The following is a 19,415-nucleotide window of genomic DNA, read 5'->3' on the forward strand; positions in this document are numbered from 1 at the left end:
GCATCTATTTCCAAACAGAAACTATTGCAGCAGCAGAGATGAACTGTTTTTTTTGTTTTGTTTGTTTTTTAAGTTGTGGGAAACACCAGATGGGTCAGTCATGCAGGCAGGTCCATTAAGCCAGGTACCAAAATCTAAAAGACGATGCACAGTCCAATTCTTTGTACAAGGAGAAAATATAAAAGCTAAAATAAAATAAAAAATAAAACAGTCCTAGCTCTATACTCAAATGATATTGAAATAAGGAGCTAAGGTTTGGAGCTGAGACCTCAGAGGACCTGAACAAAGATTTTATCAGAAGCATCTGCAAATCTAAAGTTAAAGGCTTCCCTTTAAATTACATTCCAGTGATTAGTTTCATAGTAGGCCTACGTATGTCCACATGACAGCAATCCATGACCATGCTGACGATGTCAGTGGAGATGAATATTGTGTGAGTGAGCTGCGGTCATGAAACACAAGACTACTGCTGCTTGCGTGAGAAGACATGGGCAGCCACGCCTATTTTATTATTATGAAATCGTGTCGTCCCTTGTGGAGGAGGGGCGCTAAAGAGGAGAAGAGAAGAAATCAAGGACAAAAGCATGCCAATGTACTCTTCAAAATAAAAATCTATAAGAGTATCTACACACGAGGTTGCTTTTATTTTGAAAGTTCTAAGCGGAAGCTGTACGTCTCATTACGGCGTAATGACGCATCCGTTTCTCGACTGTGACTCTCCATTTTGGAAAAGAAAAAAAAAAAAAGATCGATAGGGGCGTGGAACAACTGAACGAGTGTTGAGAAAGAAATTACCGAGAGTTTGTTGGAAAAAAAGAAGAAAAAGAAAAAAGAAGGGAAACTTGCATTTGTATTAATCGAGTTAGGTGTGGATACTTGTTTTTTATCTGTCGGTATAATGGGAAACTGTCACACCGTGGGACCAAACGAGGCCCTTGTAGTTTCAGGTAACGTGAATGCTGTTTACACGATGTGGTGTTGCTCATCTGTTCTCCCGCTGCGACTCATGCCTTTTTAGCCTTTAGGTATATAAATCTCACTGGAGAAGTCCTCGAGATATGATAATACACCACTTTTCTAACATTTAATCGAAAATAACTTGAGCGTCGTAGTGTATTTACAGAGATATTACAGACTGAGAGTCTCATGCGCTTCAGCCTTTGACAGGTTTGCGTGCTCAGAAATCTCATTGGAAATATTTCTGTGGTGTTTTCTTTATGAATTCACCTTTTTTCCTATCTGTTACATATGTTATGTCAGTGCTGTGATGTGTGTGTGTGTCCTCCTAGCGTGTTTGTGGTGGAGAAGATGAATTCCGTTTCGTGACAACATGTGTTCACACTTTGGTCTTTTAAAGTGTAACATTTTGCATCATGTGACTGCTTTTTACTTCCCATCTTCAAACTGCAATTTGATGGTTTACAATCTTATTGGAGAGTGCTGGCAGGATATGGCGGTCCTCTGCTGCAGACAGGGATAGTAATGGTACAGCAGCTAAATTAATTTAATTACAGACTCGGATAAACTCGTGCTTTTAGACTGGTTGGCACTGAGGCCCCAGCTAATGTCTCTAACCTTTTTTTTTTCATCTCAGGGCAGGGCCCACCTCCTACTTTTGTGTTGAGGGGTTTTTTTTTTGCACACACAGACTGGCATGGCATTGAATTTTGGAGTTATTAAATTCTCTGAATTCTCTGTCATGTTTCAGGAAACTAACATTTGAGACAGTTGCAACACCCATTTTATCCAGAGTCACTTATCTCTGTATTATCTAAGAAAAATCTAGACCACTGTCATGTGGCTCGATTCTCCATTCATCTGACAGGCTACTTCGCAGGCAAACCACTATTAGGAATGCATGACCTTTACCTCTGTTTAAAAAAAAAGAAGATCTTGGCTCAGTTTCTAAATCTAGTCCGGCAACACAATAGATTTCTGGTTCACTTCAGTAATCAAATGTCAAAGCAGGTTCTTGTCTGTGTTTTTTGAATGCACAGTCCTTCACAGCATCTTTGATGAAAGCAATTTGTGACTCCACTTTGTAGAGGTGGTGTATTAAATAAACTTTACATTGCTTATTCACAATGTGCATTGTCGGGGGAAAAAAAACAGACACGGCTTTGATTTGTCCCTTGTTAGCAAATCTTTAAAAGTTTGTTAGTCACTACATAGAGGAATGTAAATTGAGAGCAGAGGCGGGTGGGTTTGATTTGCACATTCTGATTCATTCCACAGCCTGAAACGACTTTTGTATTGTGAGGAGGATTAGTGCCAAAGTATAACTTCCTTTAGTAGGCCATTGTTAAATATGGTCAATAACAGCCACCTTATTTAGTGTGTTGCTGTCTGAATATATTTCTCTCCAAGAACTCAGCTCTGCATGAAGAAAACTAAAGTTGATGAGAGGATTTTGTTTTTCTTTAGCTTGTGTAAATACCCATTCATTTGCATTGCAGCCCCTCCCCCCTCCGCTGTGGAGTGAATGCAGTCAGGAATCTCAGTAATGCCGGTGGTAGACTCCAGCGACTGTGACCAATAAAACGGTTCAAGTTCTTTCTATAGATCCTCAGTCTCAAGGCCTCACTTTGGTTGTCAGTGGTACTTGGCAGGAGTCAGGTGGTTTTCAATTGTAATAGCCTATTTATGAATGGAAATACTCGTTGTAATTTGATTAAATTGTAAGCGAGCTGTCTAAAAACCTCTCTTCTGCATGGACATTCCTTTCCAGATTAGTTTCTGGTCAAAGTTATAGGAGTAAAATAGCAAAAAAAAACGAAAGTAATTAGTCATTTACATAACTAATAAAGTAAAGAAGTAGATAAAGTTAGATCTAAACAATACATTTCAGACATTGGACTGTTTGAAGCAAGAATATGACAACATTAAGACCTGGAAGACAAGCTTGCTCAATTTTTCATTATCATGAGTACACTCTGTTTTTTCCCAGGTTTGGACATTGTGATGCTGCTGTTTCCTGTTGGATATCTGTCAGTCACACCCAGAGAGTTCATTATTTCTCTCATGCTAAAAGTCTGTTGGAAAGTGAGCTTTTTGCTTTAGCCTTTAAAGTTCACAGTATTCCCGGCAAAGGCCTTTTTTGTTATGAACACATCAGTGATGATGTGGGTTGATGTGGCCCGTTGTAACATACGTGGTTGTTGGGGTGTTGTTGGTAAAGATAGCCCAGCCCCTCCTCCTCCTCCTCCTCCTCCTCCTGCTCCTCCTCTGTCCGTCCGTTAACATATGACAGCTGGGAATGTCACACTATAAACACTCAAGATTAAACTATCAGACCATGGCCGCTGAATGGGACGGATATGTGTTGCCCAACCCAACTTACATCTCAATCTGGAAAGATCTGACACTCACTTTAAAAAAGAAAAGTTGCTAGTGCATACATGCAGTTTTATTTTAAATGTAGTGTTCCTGTTGTGGGCTGCTTATCCGCACAGGAAAATAAGAGGATGTGTGCTCAGTTGGTCTGATTTTTTTTTATCAACATCGTATGGAACGTTTAATCCAATGTACAATGTGTCGGATAAAAGGTTCGTCCAAAATCACATGAATCGTAGCGATAAGATAAACCTCATGGGTATACATGGCCAATTAGGTTCCCAATCAAGGAGAACATCTAAATCAAAGCTTGCTCTTGTGATACAGTAGATCACAACATCCCATCAGTGTGTTTGTGTGTTTGTGTGTGGGAGAGAAGTAAGATCGAATCAAGAGACTAGCAGTGGCACCGGAAAGCAGACAGAACTTGCTTGTTCCCAGTGTAACACCACAGGAACAAACACTGTTAAGGCTGTGGTCGAGGTGGGTTAAACTGCACATGATCGTCTTCCTTAGAAACTCAGCCTGCAGAACATGAAAACTGGGTCATGGTTTGAAAGATATTTCTTAACCTTTCTGCACTGCTTTGACTTGAAAGTAAAAGCTGCTGCTGGTATTACATGTAGGAAAATTATTATAAAGGTGTCCCCCTTGAAGTGAGATGTTGAACTTGATTTACCCACATGCCCCCATCATGTGTTGAATTATCCACCGAATATTGTTTTTCCAGCTAAGTAAGCAGTGCAGGCTGCTATCAGGCCACATGAAAGGTCTTAACGAGCCGAATGAAAAGGTTTCTGTTGCAATGTGCTGGTCTTTTGTAGCCTATTGTATTTAGGCTTGCACTTGGCTTTTGTTTTGAAATCTGTTATGTGTTATTAGCAGATGTTTCTGTAGCTGGATTTTAACCATGTGACCATTTCATTATGTCTTGATCCTTAGGTGGCTGCTGCGGCTCAGATGAGAAGACGTATGTCGTGGGAGGCTGGTCCTGGGCCTGGTGGCTCATCTCTGACATTCAGAGGTACGTCATGTCTGCTCTGGCTCCAAAACCAGAGAAAATGCTTAAATGTCCCCTGGCAATGGAGTCTTAGATGGCACACAATGCTCAAAGTCTTTGGGTCCACACAACAGACTTAACCACTGGTTTGAAAATGGCTTTATTCACTTCCAAAGTCCTACTTTCCATCATTTAGTAACAGAGGTCAGTGGTCCTCTGCATAGTTTACACAAATATGCATCTTTATAACCACATGCTATGTTTTAGTAAACAAAACTATGTGTTCCTTGTGGGAGCACTTCCTTCTTTTGGCCTGTTTTGATCTGTCCATTTGTTCACTACAAGAAGAGAAATCAGTCAAATTACCTTGAATTTTAATATACCGTAGCAGGTGTTGCTTGTGTTTTCCTCCATTGCCACCATTAGATATATCATGATATATAACAAGATATATCAAAGCTTATTGTCCACAGTCTGTCATTGCTTTTATATGGTGCATTCATGCCTCTTGGCAGTTCGCGTCTTTCTGTTTTGGGCACAAACCAGCAGCAGTTAAGCATCAGCCTGAGGACAGGTGTCCGCCTCACGCACATACAAGATCCTGTATCTTTGTTAAAGATCCTGTATCTTGTATGTATAATTTATGAAGAAGGTGTAAAATGAAAGGATACAGCTGGGAATATTATGTTTCCTCTTATTGTCAACAAATCCAATAAATAGAATCAGCCAACAGCAAATTGTCCCTTGAAGTATTGTCCATGTGGCCAAATATTATTTATTCAACAGCGCCCAATTGTTTTCCAAAGCTAATAAATCCATAAGTGACGCTACTGCATTGAATTCACAATTATGAACATTGACACTAGTAGTCAATCACGTACACACTGTAATACACAAAAATATATTTTGACCCAAAACTAAAAATGTATTCATGTTTCTAAATGCTGCCCCACCCAGTGTGCTAGAAACTACTGAGCTAAAAATGAAAACTATACATTTGTGATTGGCTACGACAGAAGGGAAATAGAAAGTATTATTGGTTTGATTATTTTCATGGACTTAAACAAAAAATATATGTACTGCCCAACTTAGACTTAAAGTTTGAGATTTAAACATTTGCTTGTCTTTTTCTCCATATGATTAAATGTAGATGACATTTTTAAGTTTGGCTTTTCTTCCACTCTGTAAAGGTTCATTAAACTCATTAGAAAAGGAGCCGTGGTTGTTCTTTCCTACCCTTATACAGTCCATCAAAGAATAAACAAGTTATGATGGTTTGAGACAAACAACATCAATATTAAAGACTAATGTTTGGCAGATGTATAAACACAGCGACTCATCACTGTCTGCTGATTTAAAATGCATCTCCAACAAGCCAGCTTCAGAGATAGTAACACTGGAAAAATAAATAGATGGTACACAATGACGAGGTCAGGGACTGTTACAAGCAAAATATTTACAAAACCATACAACAACAAAAAAACCTGAAATGTGAATCTGAACCATTTTGAACCACTTTCAACAACAAAAAAGGAAAAGAAATTGAAATTTTTCATTTAACAAAAAAACCCCACATTTATTTATTTATTTACTTATTTATTTAACTATCTCTGCCAGAGCTTGAAGCCAGAAAACAAAATCTGTAGTCTCATCTCAAATGAGTCGGTTCCCAAAGAGAAACAAAACCTGCAGCTGTAACGCAGGCGATTTGTCGGCCTGTTTGAGCTTCAACCCAGAGAGAGGATTTAAGCCACCAACTCTAAAATGTGCCAATGTCAGGGTTTTGGAAACGGTCTCTGCTTTAATGTCACAGAAGCAGTTTTTTATCTGCGATGAAGCGATTTACAGACCAGCTATTGATGAATTTTATCCAATTCATGGGAATTTATAGCTACTTTAACATTTCTAAAACATGTAGCTGTAAATAACTGTGAAAGATGTTATACAGTAATCGTAAACCTTAACATAAACTGACATGTGGTAGTATTATTTTTTGTTTCTTGGGCTACTGGTTTTAAAAAACAATGTGTTATTGGAGTATTTTCCTGCTTCTTTGTTTCTACTTTGCTAACCTGCTTTGCTCTGTCTGGCGTCTTGTCTCGTATCTCACCATGCCTCGGCCCTGCTGTGTCTCCTTCAGGTTACCCATTTCCCATTAAGTGCTGCTCTTTGTCTTTAGTTGCTAGGCGACCTAATGGTAGACCTTTAGCAAATAAAATGAAGTTGATGCATGTCGGGATTTATGAATCCTCGTTAAGAGACGAGCTGTCCCATAAATCCTCATCCTCATCTATTTATATTCTGTGCAGTTTGTTGGTCGTATGCAGTTTGGTCAACATTTCAGATTAACTTGGAGGATGAGAACAGGAAAGATGGCTCTTGCTCCTCTTCAGAGAAGCGACAACTTGAGCTAAGTGCCCTGTGTGTCTAAACCAGCGGCTGCCTGGATGGTGGTATAGAAACAGAGGGAGGGAGCTTCCCGCTCGTGCTGCAGTAATCATCCTAATGTCCAGGCCTGTGACTCATTGATCCAATTTTTCTGGAGAGAAAGAGGGGGTGGGGCTTTTAACCAGAGAGCCTTCTCTCCAAGTGTTGCTGCAGTCAGCCTCCCATATCTTTGACTTGACGAAGTCAACTCCGACCACAAGTCCCAGGATTTATTACAAAGGAACAGCTCTGGCTGGTTTATCAGCTCGTTATCTCACATAAACAGTCAGCTCAAACTAGTATTGAATCTGAGGCTATGATTGTTTGTTAAAGACATTCCTGTATAATCTCCGTACAGATGCAATCTTGCAGAGTCACTGGGATCAAGAAGTCTCTTGAACCATCAGATCTTGTGCTTTTTTCCCAGTTTATATAGATTTTATTTGTACATTTATTGACAGAGAGAAGGATCCTTCTGTTGTAGCTGCGACAGTTCTGGCACCTAGATACATAAAACAGTCTCCTTTGATAAAATCAGTAAAAAAATAAAAGGAAAGCCAGGTTGTGCCTTTTGCCCCGTTTCCTTTTTCCTCTTGACCTTGGTTACTGACTTTCCTAACAGCTGTTGTCCAACTTACTGTTTTGCCTCTGCTACTCCCGCTGCCTGCCTGCGTAGAATGTCTCTGGAGGTTATGACCATCCTCTGTCGCTGTGAGAATATCGAAACATCGGAGGGTGTGCCCCTGGATGTGACAGGGGTGGCTCAGGTAATGCATTTCAAAAGACCCTAAAAAAACAAAACAAAGCAGTGGCTGGAGCTCGAAGGACAACCCAGGGAAACGGTTTTAACTAACATGCTAACCTTGTCTGTGTTTTTTCTTCTCATCTTCATTGCCTTTTCCTTCAGCAGTCAAAAGGAGACAATCAGCTGTCACTAACTTGAGCTTCGCCATAAAGATGAACTCTGAGTCACCTTTGGCAACGGGGGCACTAAATGAATGCTATAGAAATGGCCCAAAAAAAAAAAAAAGGATGCGAGGAACCAAATGTAAAATGCAGTTTGCATTATTCGAGTGAAGTTACATTTGAGTCGAAAATCTAAATCCGACAAGATTTGTACTTTGGACGGCATCTCATTTTGCTCCGTTGTTAGTGATCTGGAGTCCTTGGGTGAATGGTTTCACTTTGTCCTGTTTCTGTTTCTTTCCTTGTGTTCTGGCCCCTTCCCTTCATTTTGCTTTCCCTCCGAACATGTCAATTTTTATTTTATATTTTTTCCACATTCTTCACAGGATAACGCTTGAGATTATGACCCTGCAGCCCAAGTGTGAGGATGTAGAGACAGCGGAGGGTGTAGCTATTACTGTCACTGGGGTGGCTCAGGTAAATCACCACACTTTTCCTGGGAATGCCAGCTCAGACTCTACTAACCCACACACCCCTCCTCCACCCTTCTTTTTTTTCTCTGGCATCACCCCATAATCTCAGCAAAAGGTGGTATTTTATACAGAGGACTCAAGCTAAGCCATGTCATGTAGATGTACACACAGATGTTGGGTCTAATTGTTGTTTTGCATGTTTTTTTTTGTTTTTTTTATCCCTGTTCCTCAGCAGAATACACTTAGTTAAACTCATGTTGTGTACTGACCAAGCTGCACTCAGACTGACAATAGCACTGTGTCAAAAAAACAACCAACCAACCGACAGACAGCTTCATTAATTTCACCACCAGACTGGCACAATTCAGTTGGCACTTCCTGGTTTGTGTGTCATTATTGTCTCGCTGCCCACACAATTGTAACCGTGTCATTTTCAGTCCTTCAGTGAACTTGGTCCTAGTGTAAAAGGAGAAAAGTTATTTGGGGAGACGGATGTGCAACTTAGTGTCAACCACTGTGTTTTTTTTTTTCTTTGTTATGTTTTTTCTTTTTGCTTGTTCGTCTTTGTTTTTTTGTTTTTTTACACCTGCTGCTACGTTGTTGTAATGTGATCGGTGCCAAAATGAACTCAGGTTTAACAGGTTGAAATACTGAAGGGAAAATCTACCTTAAAAGAAAATCCACTCTCCCCTCCTGTCTGAGTAATTAGCCACACAAATCAACCCAAATGTAGAATAATAGGATTAAGTCTTATCACTTTTCCATGTTACAATGTTAGTTCTTCAGTAATCGTATGAAAACAAACAAAGACTACAGTAGCGCATGATTATAATCAAACTGGAAAAAGAAACGAGACTTTACAATTTGTCATTTTCTATAACAAGGTCAGTGACAGAGAACTAAAACAACTCTGTGAGGAATGTTTTTAGTGCAATAGTTGTTGAGGTTGAGCAACAAACTGCCTTTTGGTGGCTGTTCCTGTCCTGGGATCTGCTGTGCAAGATGACAGTACAGCAGTCACGACCAAATTTTACCCAAGTCTTGCCTTGTCTTGAATCTGGAGGAAACATCCTTTAAGGTGGATTTTCTTTGAAATAATATACCGCTATTTTCCACATATCCATTTCAGGTGATATCCTGTTGTTATTCATTCCCCTTTTTGTCTGCATGCCAGTATTTCTTTTGTGTTAAAATATGATCCCCCCCGTTATCAGTTCTGTATTTTGGTCACAGACATGCCGATGTTCCTCTCCTCTGTGTTTTTTCCTACATGCATGCTTGCTGACAATGAGCCCACTGTTCTGAACAGGGAGCTGAACAGTCTCTCACTCTCACACAGTTCACTCCACAGAGGCTCATCATGCCACTGTTTGATTGGCCCAACCTAAGCCACAGCCATTGTGGAGTGGCTGTTCCATGGTAACGGGCGTCGTTGTGTGTGTTAAATTAAAGCGACACAAGTGTTCAGACTCGGAGGAAGGCATTCACCAGATTCAGTTTCAAGGAAACCAGAGCAGAATATTTAATGAGGGTTTTGTTTTAGCTTAATGTTGCGCAGAAATCGCTCACAGTCTTGCACCATAGTTTGCCATCCGACTTTAAGAAGGATTATCATTTTTGTGTACTTAAAGGGATAGTTCAATATTTTGGCAGATTCGCCTATTATATATCCCATAATCCCTTTTATGGGTAGGTTCATTACCTCTATTGTCAGTGTAAGCTGTTTTTAGATCGACGGGGCAGAGACGGGAGCTGCTCACGAAGTGGTACTTTCGCCTTTCCCTCATCAAACACGCAATCCAGCAACGCCAAAACGCTCTTGTGGAGAAGTTGTTACCTGCACATTCACCACGCTATGAAAAAAATAATGTATAATTATGTAACATTACGACACATAAAGCAAACTACTTGCTCTTCTGAAATCACTCCGCCCAGCTGCCGTGTCTGGAAAGTAGTTCCGGCTACACATTTGCCGGCTACACATTTGCCTCGAAAACAACTCTGTTACATTATTATTTCATAGCGTGGTGAATGTGCAGGTCACAACTTGTCCACAAGAGAGTTTTGGAGTTGTTGGATTGTGTATTTGATGAGGGAAAGGCAAAAGTACCCGTTGTACTCCGTTGCGTTAGCTGAGCAGCTCACGCCTCTGCCCGGCCGGTCTAAAAACAGTTTGCACCGACAATTAGAGGTAACGAACCTAGTCCTACTGTTATGACTATAGGGATTATGGCAATAAGAATTTACCAAAATGTTGAACTATCTCTTTAAACATCTTTCTAAACTTTTACATTTTGTTGGTCAGTCTCTTCTTCACCTTAAAAAAATATTTTCTGCTCTTTAAGGAACATGAGTTGAAGAAATAGTTGTCAGGAAATCTTTTCGCTCCTCTTCCTCTGTCACATTTCCTTTTATTGGTGCTGTTATAAAGTTTTGTACAGTAAAGTTTGGAGCAGGCAGAAGGAAGGGCGGTGTCACGCGTGGGATGGGAGGGCGGGAGGACAAGAAAGGATCATTTCACACAAGACATTATTCCCGTCTCTGCTGGCCTGTGTGCGGATGTGTGGCTCGGTTGTGGCCTATTCCGTTTTCAGATGTGTTTCCTTGGAATGACGTCCACCCCACCCCTCCACCCCCCTCCTTTACATTGTGTTTCCCTCGTTCCTGGTATGAGTGCATGTTGCCATGTGCAGACCTCTCGCCTAAGGACCCAGTTCACTCTCTCTCCTTACAGCCCCAGTGGAGTATTTGACCCAAAACCTTCGATCTTTTACACACATTTATTTTTTTTATTTCTTAACAAAGTGAGCATGTGTGTATCTTGTAAACCTCAGGTCATTGATTTTCTTTTTCTCTTAATTTAATGTTATAATTTTCTCTGATCTCCCTCCTTTAGCTCCCTCAAATATAAAATCCTGCTCATTGTTTTTCGACCAGCTAACAGGATCATTCAATAGATTTTTGTGTTATCAGCACTGCATTGTGACATGAATGAAGAACTAGGTAGCATATTCTGTGCATCAAAAATTTCTAGTGTAACATCTTTATTGTTAATTATATACAGTATATATAAATATACAGCACATGCTTCACTTGGTATCATAAGGAACTGGTCTGTTGATGGTGATGAGCAGAGTAATCTCTGATTTCTGGTGTTGGTTAATTGATATTGTGGCTACAGCCACAGTTTTTATGAGATGATAACAATTTAAAATTCAATTAGAAGTAATTTCACATGGATTTTTATGAATTGGTATTTTATCTGGCCATTAATTGTTCCATGACCAATATTTGTCAAACCACTGATTAATCAAGCATCGTAACTGTAGACAAGACAACAATTGCAAAGACCATCCCTGCTGCTCCCAGGATGTATGTGCTATATGTTACTAATGCATTTGCAGACTTTGTAGGACTTCCTCCTTTTATGTTTGATGTTTTATGTTGTTGTTGTTTTTTGTATTGTCGGAGTTTTCTAAAGGTTACTGATGGTGTAATACTATGTTGTAAACTGAGTAGATAGAAAATGATGTTTGGATGATAGTACCACATACAAAAGCTAGTATGTCATGTTTTGTGTGTGTGCCATGCCTGTGTTTGGGATTGTGTGCTCAGCTGACGATCTCTGTCCGTGTTGGCACCAGGTCAAGGTTATGACAGAGGATGAGCTGCTGGGTTACGCCTGCGAACAGTTCCTGGGAAAGTCGGTCGTGGAGATCAAAAGTGTCATCCTGCAGACCCTCGAGGGTCACCTACGTGCCATCCTGGGTGGGTAGTAATACTCATTCTTAGTTTGTGTGTATTTGTTTTGTCCACAAGTCTGAGACCTTCTAGTTTTTGAAATGTTCAGATTCTTGGAAAGTAGCGAGAGGGAAAAATCCTCAACAGATCCTTTTGGTCTATAACTATACTGTATATATATGTACAGTACTGTGCAGTTCTACAGGGTTATTTATCATTTAACTTCATACAAAAGGCACTAACCAATGTCTGCATCTTTTAGGCACCCTAACTGTTGAGCAGATTTACCAAGACAGAGACAGATTTGCCGCCCTGGTGCGAGAGGTGGCTTCACCTGACGTTGGTCGCATGGGTATTGAGATCCTCAGCTTTACCATCAAGGTGCGAATGACAGATCAGTTTCTAATTGAACATTTTACAGTCTAATGATTTTTATTATACTAGTTTCATCGTCATACCATCCCGTTTGTTCATCTCTCTGGCAGGATGTCTATGATAAAGTGGAGTACTTGAGCTCACTGGGCAAAACTCAGACAGCTGCAGTACAAAGAGATGCAGACATCGGAGTGGCGGAGGCAGAGAGAGACGCTGGCATCAGGGTAAGAGGAACAACATTAAAACGACAAACACAAGCAATTTTTTTTGCTAAGAAATAATAACTAAAGATGTTTGCTAACCAATAATCATCAATCTCCATTTTCATTACCTTCTGTACACTGTCTTTTATAGGAAGCGGAGTGTAAGAAAGAAATGATGGATATTAAATTCTTAGCTGACACAAAAATGGCCGACTCCAAACGAGAGCTGGAGATGCAGAAAGCTTCTTTCAACCAGGAAGTGAACACGAAGGTATAATAGATGGCTGCTGCCGTGGGTAAAGCATTAACAATCAAACACAGGAGCTCAAGGTATCAATAAACACTCTGGCCTTGTTTCTCAGAAAGCAGAGGCCCAGCTGGCGTACGAGCTGCAGGCGGCCAAAGAGCAGCAGAAGATCCGTCTGGAGGAGATTGAGATTGAGGTGGTGCAGAGGAAGAAGCAGATCACCATTGAAGAGAAGGAGATCGACCGCACTGACAAGGAGCTCATCGCCACTGTGAAGAGACCTGCGGAGGCCGAAGCCTACAAGATGCAGCAGCTGGCTGAGGGACACAAGTGAGTAGAGCGCACGGTTTACATTACAAATGTTTTAATATTTTTTATGGATCACGTATCATTGATCTGACAGCAGCACATCAGTCTGCCTCAAAATAAGACACTGCCACCATTCAAATAGGGGAATCCAACCAATAACTAATGATGGTTCATCCTTTACAGCGTTATCAGAGCAGCGTTTAGTCTCCTCAGGACAGGTTGACCATTATGCAAATGAGCGACACAAAATACAACATTAGGGAGGGTAGCTGATTTTATTTAACTTATCCAACGGAGCTCACAATGAGCGCAAATAAAATCAGGAAACATGAGCAAACACACTGTTGACTCTTGTCCTTTTGTTTTTGGAAAAACACGCCTACATGAGCACAGCCCTTAACTGCAATGTGTAAACAAAAGGAGCTCCACTTACAGCATTTTAAACACACATGCATCAGTCGGTGAACCAGTCTTTTTTAAAGCTTACAGCTGAATAAATACAACAGTAAAACTGGACTCAACTGTATTTTCATATTTTTTAAATCAGTTTTGAATTTAAACATGACTGAATAACTACATAGTGCTACAATTCAGATAGTACAGAGCTGTAGACTGTCTGCAAATGTGAATAAACACTAAACAAGCCTGTTCATGTTTTCCTAACACCACCACAGGATAAAGAAAGTGCTGACGGCGCAGGCAGAGGCCGAGAAGATCCGCTGTATCGGTGAGGCCGAGGCCGCCTCCATTGAAGCAGTGGGAAAAGCCGAGGCTGAGAAGATGAGGCTGAAAGCCGATGCCTACCAGCAGTACGGAGAGGCTGCTAAGACGGCTCTGGTCCTGGAGGCTCTGCCCAAGGTCTGTGACATGTTACACTCACACAGCGCTGGTTTTAAGGGAATCGGCACCGTTAGGGAGGTTTGGTGTATTTGGTTAATTTCCCTCTGTCCTCACTGCTAGAGAACACTGTTTCTTAAAACAACTTTTTCAATAGGGAAACACATGATTTGATTTGATTGATTTATTAGCGTGAGAGAAAAAATATACAGTATATAAAACAGCACCATAAAAGAGTACAACAACAACAAAAAGATACAATATATAGAATAGATACAACATATCACAAATGTGCAGGAGAAACCAGAAAAAACTAGAAACATTCAACAGAAAAATGAGATGTACAATAATGTGAGAGCATCATCAAGAACACAGAGGGCAATAAATAATGATAGCTGCTGTTAATAAAATAACTATTATTTTGGAGCTGAATTTTATACCTCAACATCAACAAATCAGTCAGTTCAGTTGTGAATGTCAATACTTCCATCAGGTGCCGTCACACACCTGAACTAGTGTCTGCATCACTAAAATGAATGAACCCTTGGGCCTTGCAGATACTATTAGTAGTAGTTCTCCTGCATTCATAGTAATTCATGCTAATCCCCTACGATGTCTTCACATAAGTGTTTTTTTTTTCTGAGAAATAAAACAAAATCAATGATAAAGTATACTGTATATTTGTGTGACTTCTAGTCATTCCTCTCATTAATAGATGGTGTGTTTGTGTGTGTGTGTTTTATCAGTGAAATAACAAACAGATGCTCACTGTGTTTTTTTATCAGATTGCCAGTAAAGTGGCGGCACCGCTGGCCAAGACCAACGAGATCGTCATCCTGAGTGGAGAGGGCAGTCGAGTGACTGGGGAGGTGAACCGTTTACTAGCTGAGCTGCCCGTCTCCGTCAACGCCCTCACCGGGGTCGATCTGACCAAGGTGAGTGATTCTCAGACTCTTCTGAGGCGTTGTCTTTGAACTGACTCTGTTATCTTCAGGTTCAGCTGTTCACTTGCTTATTGCTGATAACTGAAATGTCTGGGTGTCTGTCTGGACTTTCTTGGACCAAAGATACAAAGCTGGACTCATGTTATTACAACAACTCACCACAGGGCACTTAACGAGAGCAAGAACACCCACCGGTGCTCAACAATCCTCCATCTTGCCAAGCTGCAGGCTCCATGCTGTTGCTTTATCATTCAGGCCTTCAGGGACCAAACAGAACAACAACGCAGAGCAGTGTAGGAACAACGAAGGGAAGTTAGATGGAGAATTACACAACCCACAGACGACCAAAGTATGATAATTATGCCTATAAAGTGAAAATCATGTTGTATAAGTAGTTAACAGTTCATTAACATGGGTCCCCCAAATAACTACGAGGTGATTTCATGTCATAGTTGTATTATTTTTTTTGTTTAGCTTGTTTTAGCTGGCTTACAGTTCAATTAGCTTCATGACTAAGCAGGAGAAATATATTTCCATTCAAACCAGTTGTTCAGTCAACACATGTTCATGCTGATTGTACCACAACTGACCAGTAGAGGGCGCCGCAGCTGCACTTAAAAACTTGACCTCTTGATGCGTGACAGAATTCAGAAGATGAATGTTTTCAGACAACATCCATGCTATAATAGTTTTATAAGTGGTAGGGATCAAATGTTGAATAAATACATTTGAAAAAAGGTTTCAGATTTCATCCCAAAGTGGATAACTGGTGTTTATCAGACTGAGGTGACGTCCAGCGGTCGTTAGCGACTGTGTGACGGCGCCGTGCACCGGGCCCTTGTGTTTATTCCTCTCTGTTAAAACCAGCTAATCCATGTGACTCTGATCCCACAGATCCCGCTGCTGCAGAAGATGACCAACCCACAGTGCCAAACAGCCATGTGATGAATCAGGCCAGAGACTTATTACTCTGAATCCTTCGACATGTATCTGCCTCAAGCATGAAAACATTATTTTCAGCCTATGACCTCGTATGCAACTGCCTTTGACCAAAAGCCCTTGATAGCAACCAAGAGGGTTTTTGTATTTTAAAGAGGTTTTTTTTTTTAATTATTATTATTTTGTAAAGGAAACAAGCTGGGGCCTTCACTTCTAAAGGACCAGACTATATGTATCTTCTTGTTTTTAGTTCTTGTTTTAGAGACACTGTTTGTTTTTTGTTTTTTAATCATACTCGACTAGTTAGCTGGGATTAGATGCTGCAGTCCTGCTCAGCCCGATAGGTCATCCGAAGCAGAGTTAGACATGTTTGAGAGACAAAAGACGTCACCGGCTCTTTTTAAATGTGGTGGTGGTGATAATCATCATCTAAAAAAAGAAAAAACGCCACAGTCTTCAGCAGAAGGTGCTAAAATTAGGCCAAATCTGAATAACATACTCTTCTCCTGTCTAATTCTCAGTGTGTCACTAAATGATCCAATGCTCATAATGGAGCTGATGAAGTAGCAGACTGAGCATAGTGTTCATTGATTTAGTGTCTTTTATTTTTCTTTTAACACATAATCAATTTTATTTTACATTGTTTAGACTTTTTCTCTCACTCAGAGGGAACTTGATGGATTACCAAACCGCTCTTACACTTAAAGCTCACCAGATCCTCTCCCACTGTGATTGTAAAATTTACAGTAGATTATTATTAGATATCTGACTTTTGAATCATTTGTATGGTAATCCTTACCTCGTGGTATGTTGTCATGTTGCGTGTCCTACTCGTTCTGATGTGCAGTGCCTGTTCACCACTCAAGTGCCCAAACCTCAGGACGGTGGTTTGGCTTTAGTTGGATTTATGTCAGTGTATCACTGTGTTGCAGATGGATTATGATTAAATGTCGCTCCCTGTTCTCCATATAACATCCACTTATACTAACAATAGAGTTTATTTTCACTTTCGTCACATTTGGACACGAATGCTAAGCAACGGAAATGAATAACACAAGCCATACTTAGAAAGATTAGCCTTAATAGAGACCCTGGACGCCTGCCGGGCTTGCTGAATATTACTGTATTACCTCAAGTAGCACATGGTAGATATTCAGGGTCTGAGCTTTAATTCACTCACTAGTCCTCTCTCACTAGTCCTCCTGCCACACAGACGTGGTAGTAGTGTGTCTCAGATGCTGTGTAAAAATGTGCACTTTTGCAGGTTGTGTACATAATATTTTGTAATTTTCAAGAATAACCCCGAACGTAGATTATTATGGCATAAAAAAATAGTGACCTCTGGCCTCTGGGTTGAAAGTTGCTGCGTTGCATTCAGTCTGAAGTTATGGAGCAGGGATTAAACAGAGAGGTTGTTAAACGAGCATGTGATCAGGTGGTAAACAGCACATGGTGTTTGTGCTCAGACGGTCTTCAGTTTGGTTAAGTGGATTAAGTGAAAATTATGTATGTTATTTTTTTCTTGCTGGTCTTGTTACATTGAGCCAAGTTCAGCTGAGCGATCAGTGCATCATCACAGTGTGTGTGTGTGTGTAACAACTTTCAACCTCTAGATGGCAGGGTCTCCTTAGGATCTAACCCATAATAAATTCTTCCTTAAACTGACAGAGCCGTTTGTTGCCTGCAACACATCTAAACGTAATATTTCCATATCAGCCTCTGCTTCTTGCTGCACTATCCAACCTGCTTTTTACGCACATTTCAGTTTGGCTTCCCCCCTTTTAAAAAAAAAAAAAACACAAACAAGATTTTCAGTTCTGTGCCTTGTGAATAATTGTGAATGTTTATTATTAACCACTTTTCAGAGTCTGTGACTTTTAATATTTTTGTTTTATCATGTTGGTGAAGCTATCATCATGCCATGTTCTTATTTTCTGTGAAATAAAAATATGGCTTGTTTTGGTTGAAGCAAATTTAATCTCTCTCTGTTTTTGACACAAATGTTACAACTCCCTCTAAATTTGAATGTGTTTCTACAACTACTCTAACGACCGATGGTGAAAACACTGCCTGGCTTTTTGCAAATGTTATTACCGGTATCATTATTATTATTATTATTATAAAGCAGTTTCTTTACCATAATTTGAAATGGCCAGTATTTTTTTATCCAACAAGTGATTAATAAAAACCAATATCAGTCCATTAGCCAATCAAACCTAAAAAAAAAGAAAGAAAGAAAAAAAAGACCACTTGATAACGGATACACTGCCTGATTTTCACACTGTGCAGCCTGGCAGAGCCAATCAGTGTTTCACCTCTCTGTGGTGTGATGAGGCTGTGGCTGTGGCTGTGGGAGAGAGGGACTGACATGTACGTCACTTTACGCCACCTCACTCAGATATCGACACACAGCCCTTCACACACCTGATTTGAGTAACCATGTACATGTGTGGACTAAAAACGACAAAAAAAAAAACTTGATATTATCTTTTGCTGTGCTCCTTTTACTGAGAAAAGCAGATTTTGATTCTGAACACAGTGCCTTTGTTAGATAAAGTGGAGGTCCTTTATAATCTGTTTGTCATGGAAATACTAACAGGATATTCTATTATGAATTTACTCTAAGGCAAAGACCGACTTGTATAATATACTAACTTTAATATTCAGCTCTACGGTTTGTGCTTTCAGCTTTGTGCTTTATGACATTCAGTACTACAACTGTATAAGGGAACATATCTACTTAAATGATGAATAGCAGTGTAGCATAAACTATAGCATTTAACAGCTTTTCAACATCCGTTCATTGTGTGTCAAAAATACATTTTCACTGGTTGTGTTGGCTCGTCAAGGGTAAAGGTGACCTCCTGTTACTCCAAGTAGCATTTTTAAGAGGCGAATGTGGTTTAAGACCAAATATTACAGAACCACCTACTCCACTCCTCTTGACGTCAGCATTTATCTGTCTGTTGTCCACCATGGAAGTAATCTGTAATCTGTATTTCAAACTGTATTGTGGATTTTACCTTGTGGCTTCTCATTTAAAAAAAAAACAAACTGATCCAGCATAGCATTTTAAGCATGTGTTCTGTGTTGTGTGCCACCTTATAATAAATGCTGTACCACCTCTTATTGTCTTCAGTCTTGTCTGTTACCAAGTACTAGTTTGGTATTTCACAACACAACACATGGATTATAAAAGGGAGGAAACTCACATGTTTCCTCTGCATGCAAAGTTTAATTTTGAATGTTTTTAGTAAATAGTTCCCACACTATGGGAGGAAAGAAAAAGAGAAACATGGAGATAATAACTGAAGTAAACACGACATCAAACTCAAAGTAGCTGTCTAAATATTTGGGAGATTAATCCTCAATTTTAGAACAAGCATCGTCACCATCCTGCTCATTATACAGCTTTGTTGTTGTGTGTTTGTGTGCAGCTCTTCTTCTTCTGACTTGCAGACAGAGATAAAACACTGCGTAACACCAGGAGGATGTGTCCTCTGGTCAGTGACCTCCAACCCCACTGCAGAGGCTCGGTCTCAGAGGTCTGAGAGTGACCACAGCAAAACAAAGAGAAAAAACATCTCTTAGGTTTAAAGTCACAGTAACCTCCAACACAATTTAATGAGACTAGAACAACCTCCTAGTGAACAAATAGAGAGCCTAACTCATTATGAACAA

General features: G+C 40.1%; 1 protein-coding gene across 2 annotated transcripts; it reads left to right on the forward strand.

Annotated features, from left to right (window-relative positions):
* The first annotated feature begins 742 nt into the window (after positions 1 to 742).
* Positions 743 to 16,553, forward strand: LOC146974280 (flotillin-2a). 2 transcript variants are annotated; one of them, XM_085797446.1, is made up of 11 exons: positions 743 to 947; positions 4,276 to 4,357; positions 7,437 to 7,527; positions 11,784 to 11,907; positions 12,143 to 12,261; positions 12,366 to 12,479; positions 12,610 to 12,729; positions 12,821 to 13,035; positions 13,689 to 13,872; positions 14,637 to 14,786; positions 15,690 to 16,553. In XM_085797446.1, exons 1-11 carry the CDS (start codon positions 899 to 901, stop codon positions 15,738 to 15,740), a joined length of 1,299 nt encoding a protein of 432 aa, XP_085653572.1. In that variant the 5' UTR covers positions 743 to 898; the 3' UTR covers positions 15,741 to 16,553. The 2 variants fall into 2 exon arrangements, with proteins under 2 accessions (XP_085653572.1, XP_085653571.1); XM_085797445.1 differs by lacking the exon at positions 7,437 to 7,527 and adding an exon at positions 8,053 to 8,143.
* The last annotated feature ends 2,862 nt before the right edge of the window (positions 16,554 to 19,415 follow it).

Source organism: Trachurus japonicus, chromosome 14, assembly GCF_045865225.1.
Source record: "Trachurus japonicus isolate A0001 chromosome 14, Traja_1.0".
NCBI classification, from domain to species: Eukaryota; Metazoa; Chordata; class Actinopteri; order Carangiformes; family Carangidae; genus Trachurus; species Trachurus japonicus.

Bases quoted from the DNA above. Each gene is read 5' to 3' on its own strand.
- LOC146974280 (XM_085797446.1), top strand. From the start codon at position 899: ATGGGAAACTGTCACACCGTGGGACCAAACGAGGCCCTTGTAGTTTCA. The intron at 12,480-12,609 runs GTAAGAGGAACA...TGTCTTTTATAG, and splicing joins AGAGAGACGCTGGCATCAGG to GAAGCGGAGTGTAAGAAAGA. The intron at 13,873-14,636 runs GTCTGTGACATG...TTTTTTTATCAG, and splicing joins TCCTGGAGGCTCTGCCCAAG to ATTGCCAGTAAAGTGGCGGC.